This window comes from Orbicella franksi, chromosome 1 (genome assembly GCF_964199315.1).
Source record: "Orbicella franksi chromosome 1, jaOrbFran1.1, whole genome shotgun sequence".
Classification (NCBI taxonomy): domain Eukaryota; kingdom Metazoa; phylum Cnidaria; class Anthozoa; order Scleractinia; family Merulinidae; genus Orbicella; species Orbicella franksi.
In genome coordinates this window covers 18037401-18043539 of record NC_138145.1, presented here as the reverse complement: position 1 = coordinate 18043539, position 6139 = coordinate 18037401, and the positions used below count along the sequence as shown (strand labels likewise).

The 6139-nt window shown below is 44.2% G+C and overlaps 1 protein-coding gene across 1 annotated transcript in view; it reads left to right on the top strand.

Annotated features, from left to right (window-relative positions):
- The window catches only part of LOC145482980 (uncharacterized), a 17825-nt gene extending 11966 nt beyond the window's left edge, over window positions 1-5859 (top strand). Inside the window, exons 10-13 of the mRNA XM_081461640.1 lie at window positions 149-354; window positions 3483-3667; window positions 4339-4671; window positions 5355-5859. Of these exons, the coding sequence (XP_081317766.1) occupies window positions 149-354; window positions 3483-3667; window positions 4339-4671; window positions 5355-5570 (940 nt within the window). The 3' untranslated portion in view covers window positions 5571-5859. The remainder of the gene's footprint in view (window positions 1-148; window positions 355-3482; window positions 3668-4338; window positions 4672-5354) is intronic.
- Window positions 5860-6139: the final 280 nt, after the last annotated feature.

Sequence of the window (6139 nt, the reverse complement as noted above, 5' to 3'; positions counted from 1 at the left end):
ACATGGTATATCAAAGACCAAGATAGGGCGAGAGCTCTTTTCATTTTCCCCCCGGCTTTTTAAATGCTGGAGGTTTTGTCAAAAGGCAGTCAAAAGTAAGGTCAAAAGGCAGTCAGGCATTGAGACAAGTGATCGCTCTTTAATTCAGATCCAAGTCCTCCATTATCCCTCTTTGGCGCTGGGAAGTTCTACCCGAGCAGGTTGTCTTCGAGGAAGAGATCGGTCGTGGGGCATTTGGTAAAGTGTTTAAAGGCACGTTCAAAGAATCCTCTGGAATTGAAGTGTTTTACAAACCCAGACCACAGACTGTCGACTTCAAAGAGGGCCGAACAGTAGCTATTAAAGTGTTATCGGGTAAGTGATTCTCGGCTCACTTCTGAGTCAGTCTAAAAAGAATGACTAATTCAAAAATGTTGATAAAACATAAACTGAATAACCTGAAGCAAATTGGGAGTCAGAATTTAGGAATGTTGGATTATATTTGAAAGTGTTTTAAATGAGCGTTCTAGCACACAGAGGACATGTGGAAGACAATGATTGACTGATTGACTGACCGACTGAGTGACTGACTGACAAACAGATTTATTGCTTGACTGATTGACTGACTTACTGTCTGATCGACTGACTAACTGATTGACTGATGGACTGACTGACTGATTGCCTGACTGATTGATTGACTGACTGACTGACTGACTGACTGACCGGCTGACTGACTGACTGACTGACCGGCTGACCGGCTGACTGGCGGACTGGCGGACTGGCGGACTGGCGGACTGGCGGACTGGCGGACTGGCTGACTGGCGGACTGGCTGACTGGCGGACTGGCGGACTGGCGGACTGGCGGACTGGCGGACTGGCGGACTGGCGGACTGGCGGACTGGCGGACTGGCGGACTGGCGGACTGGCGGACTGGCGGACTGGCGGACTGGCGGACTGGCGGACTGGCGGACTGGCGGACTGGCGGACTGGCGGACTGGCGGACTGGCGGACTGGCGGACTGGCGGACTGGCGGACTGGCGGACTGGCGGACTGGCGGACTGGCGGACTGGCGGACTGGCTGACTGGCGGACTGGCGGACTGGCTGACTGGCTGACTGGCTGACTGGCTGACTGGCTGACTGGCTGACTGGCTGACTGGCTGACTGGCTGCCTGGCTGACTGGCTGACTGGCTGACTGGCTGACTGGCTGACTGGCTGCCTGGCTGACTGGCTGACTGGCTGACTGGCTGACTGGCTGACTGGCTGACTGGCTGACCGGCTGACCGGCTGACCGGCTGACCGGCTGACCGGCTGACCGGCTGACCGGCTGACCGGCTGACTGGCTGACTGGCTGACTGGCTGCCTGGCTGACTGGCTGCCTGGCTGACTGGCTGCCTGGCTGACTGGCTGCCTGGCTGACTGGCTGACTGGCTGACTGGCTGACTGGCTGACTGGCTGACTGGCTGACTGGCTGACTGGCTGACTGGCTGACTGGCTGACTGGCTGACTGGCTGACTGGCTGACTGGCTGACTGGCTGACTGGCTGACTGGCTGACTGGCTGACTGGCTGACTGGCTGACTGGCTGACTGGCTGACTGGCTGACTGGCTGACTGGCTGACTGGCTGACTGGCTGACTGGCTGACTGGCTGACTGGCTGACTGGCTGACTGGCTGACTGGCTGACTGGCTGACTGGCTGACTGGCTGACTGGCTGACTGGCTGACTGGCTGACTGGCTGACTGGCTGACTGGCTGACTGGCTGACTGGCTGACTGGCTGACTGGCTGACTGGCTGACTGGCTGACTGGCTGACTGGCTGACTGGCTGACTGGCTGACTGGCTGACTGGCTGACTGGCTGACTGGCTGACTGGCTGACTGGCTGACTGGCTGACTGGCTGACTGGCTGACTGGCTGACTGGCTGACTGGCTGACTGGTTGACTGATTGACTGATTGTCTGACTGACTGACTAACTGACTGACTGATTGACTGATTGTCTGACTGACTAACTGACTGACTGATTGACTGATTGACTGATTGACTGATTGACTGATTGACTGATTAATAGTAATAGTAATAGTATATCTTTATTGCTCCTTACTCTCCAAAGGGAGGTACTGGTCTAGTTACAATAAAGGTTTCAACGTTAACTAATATCGTACCTGTAATATCGCGGTACCACTACCATTTAAAGATCAACAATCAGCCAACTCAGTAAAAAGAGAAATGCAAAATCTGAGCGCAAAAATTGGAGTACAAATAAAGTCTGTCTTTCAGTCAGAAAAGATCAGTCAAGTCCTCGCCCCGAAAGAGAAGAAGCCGCCGATTGTCAACAATCAGTGCGTGGTCTACAAATTTCAATGTGATCTGTGCGACACAGATTATGTCGGGTACACAACCCGACACTTGCACCAACGCATTGGCGAGCATAAACATTCTGCAATTGGAAGACACTTGGAAGAACATGGCCTATCGAAGTCTGATTTGAAGGACAAACAATTCTCGATTTTGAGGAAATGTAGAACGAATTTTGATTGCTTAATATTCGAGATGTTGTTTATTAAGGAGCTAAAACCTGGGCTAAATACCCAGAAGGACTCCGTTCGTGCTAAACTGTTTATGTGACACTGCGTGCAAATATTTCTCGCATTTAATAGTGTTTTATTTAAGTCTCTAAGGATTTGTTTTGTACATTTATATTCAAATAACGTTTTCTTATTCATTTTGACTTGAAAATGACGTTGAGTAAACGTTTTAGAGTTTTTTACAGTTTTTAGAGTTTTTTTAACCGTGATGGTTTTAGCTTTTGTCTTATCGCAATGTTTTATAGGTAAATTATTGACAAAGCCTATTCTTTTACGTAAAATAATATTTACCATATCGGTATACAATAAATTGGGAAACTCATAGTGCTAATTAATTTTTGTAAATTGAGAATCTCTTTTCTTTTTTGAAACATTAAATGGATATATTTACCTATTATTTTAGATGCAACCGTGTTTTCTGCTCTAAGTAAATACTTCGTCTTCTCGTTATCACTTAAACTGGGGTAATGGGTGTCAGCGTTTGAAATATGTGAGTGCAGCTCACGTCTTAAAGTGGTATTTCTATGCGGGATTTCTATGCTCGGGATTTCTATGCGTGATAGTTGACGAGGGCGCAGCCCAAGTCAACTATCACGCGATAGAAATCGCGAGCTGATAATCTAATTGCAACACGATTTTTAACCAATCAACACGCGTATTTTCTTAGGACTGTTTTCTAAATGTATAATATAGAGTAGACTGGCACCAGCTATCCACGGGCTAGGCCAATAGAAACAATGTTTTTATTTTTATTTTAATGTAAATTGACAAACTAAAAAAAAAAGTAAAGAACAAGCAAGTAAACTAGATTTTAAAAACTGTATTGTTTATCCCCTATGCCAACTTTATTTCCGCAATATAAGTACTTTACATTGATCTTGTGTAACGGATGCCAGATATACTATTACAATTTGTCTTTAGACACTACAGACGAGGAAGCCAGGAGCCAGTTTCTTGAGGAAATTGAAATCATGAAAGCGATCGGTTCGCACAAGAATATTGTCAGCATGCTGGGTTGTTGGGTTCACTCCGATCCCATCTTTCTAATGTTAGAGTATGTTCCATATGGAGACCTACAACACTGGCTCAGAAACAAGAGAATACAGGTAGATTTTACACTTATTAGAACTTTATGTGAAGGGACCATGCTCAGACAAAGACGTAATTTAGTTTCAACGAGCCTTGGACAAAGGAAAACTGAGAGTCCCCAACGGAATTCGAACCCATGTGGACCTTCCACACTCTAGTCGATGCGCGGGCATTGAGATCGACTCTCTACCCCCGGGTGACATGGCAGTTTGCGCGGTAAATGTTCGGTTAATACAGGAGATATATCTTAAATCATCAGTAAATGCATCTATTATTACACATCACGTTCTGAAGCCCTTTAGCTTGATTTTCTCTCATTGAAAAAAGCGGCTTCCTTACAGTTCTAACAAATGCCTTGTCTTATAATAAGCGTCTATTCCCACGACCAATATTAAAATTACCAGCAGATTATGATCATAGTCTCTTGATTACTCCCACGGCTGGAAATTTAAAGTTTTGTTTATGGGGCTCAGGGAGCTGAAATTATTTGAGTTACTGATACTGTGAAGAAATAAGCCACCTCTTTCTATTATTGCTTCCCCTTGAGCTTATAAAATGGGGACGCTAAAATAAATCATAGCGGAACACATACGTTGCGCTCTTCCAGTCATTCAAAAGCTAAACATACATGTAATTTCTCATGAAATGCAGCAGCGAGCATCTCTCTATTTGTTTTGCTCTCCCGTAGAAAAGTTATCAAAAGAATTACTACAAAGAACGAAATCGCTTGATTCTAGATGCTAATGATCTGCACTTTAGCATAGATGATAAATCAAAAGCACTGTTGGTGGGAGATAAGGAAGAGAGAAAAGAATTAATGAACTGCGGAAAACTACCCGTGGATGGTACGGACAACAAAAGGTTACACTCTACATGTTCGAGGCTTAGCGATGAGACAGTTACCCAGGAAAACGCGGTAGAGCAACCCAAACCAGACGTGGAAGGAAGTAAGAAGTTCTTTGACGAAGACTTTGTTGCGAAGGACCTTCTTTGTTTTGCGTGGCAAATAGCACGCGGAATGGTAGGTAGTGAATAAATTCTATTGACAAACAAGACGAAGACAAAGGGTTACTATGTAAACAATTTTGAATTGGCTGTTAAAGCCACCATCATTAAAGTACCTTCAACAAACAAGCTCTTCTCTCTGTAACCCCGGTTCTCCCCTTTCTCTCTAGCCAGCTTGGTAGTAAAGCAAACAGCTAAGGAAAACAAGATTCTTAAGACCCCTATATTTTTTCTACCTCTGATCATCCTTATCAATAAACCTTTCTAATATTTCATATGAGGTTCCATACAATTAGACCGTAATTACTTACTTTTTACAGTCAAACCAAGTGAAGCGTTCCCCTCAAGATTACATTAATGAATTGATTATTTGAATATTGAACCAGTTAGCCGTATTCTTGAAATGACTTTATACTGGGTTCAATATTCAAATAAACTTTATTAGAATGGGTTTCTCCCGGGCTAGATGGTTTGACACTTAAATAAAGTTTTGGTGTTAAATAATCAATTCATTATTACATTCTTGAAGCGACTCGTGGGTTCACTATTCAAATAATCAATCTATTAATGTAATCTCAAGGGGTACGCCTCACTTGGTTTGACTGTAATCCTACGCGCGCAAGCGGCCTGTATGTTTAACAAGAGCTGATCTCGCTGCATATTTCTCTCTGTCTCCTTCCTTTATACAAACTGGTGTAGGATTTCTTATCAAGCAACGGGTTTGTGCATCGTGATTTGGCGGCTCGTAATGTTCTTCTCGGCGAAGACAAAGTTGTAAAAGTCTCAGATTTTGGATTGATGCGACAAACCCAAGAAAGTGTTTACAAACTAAAGAAAGGGAAAAAGATGCCGGTCAAATGGACGGCGCCTGAAGCACTCTACAACAGTGAATACACCACCAAAAGCGATGTGTAAGTTTGATTAGCTACGTGGTGCAAGGTCACTCTCTTTTCCTTTTCAATTTTTAGCCACTGAGTGGACTACATAACTGAGTTCTCGCGTCCTGTTTCCTTCCTTTAAGAGAACTAATTTCGAAAATTATTAATTAATGAAATGCTTAAATTATAAATTAAGAAGTGCTGCTTGGCTTCCCTCTCTCCCTCCTGCTCCTCCCATATCCCGTTCTCAACGAAAACCACTGTTAAATGCCTCGGACAGGCTAATGGCGCTCTCAAGAATTGGCATGGAATACGAGCAACTACCCGGCCGCAATTATTGTCCAAGGGAATGAAAAGTATAAGTCTGAGTTAGTTTTTAACTTCAGGACAAAGGCCTTTTTGCATTTGTTTTACTGATGCAGTCGAAATGTTGCGATGTACCTCGATCAGTAATGACTGTATATTGATGATAAAATCTATTCAGCTTTTTTACCTTTTTTCCCAGGTGGTCTTTTGGAATTCTTCTATGGGAACTCTGCACAATGGGTAAGGACACGTTTTTTTTCTACTGAATAATATTCTAGCAGTTTGGTATTCCCGCACTGA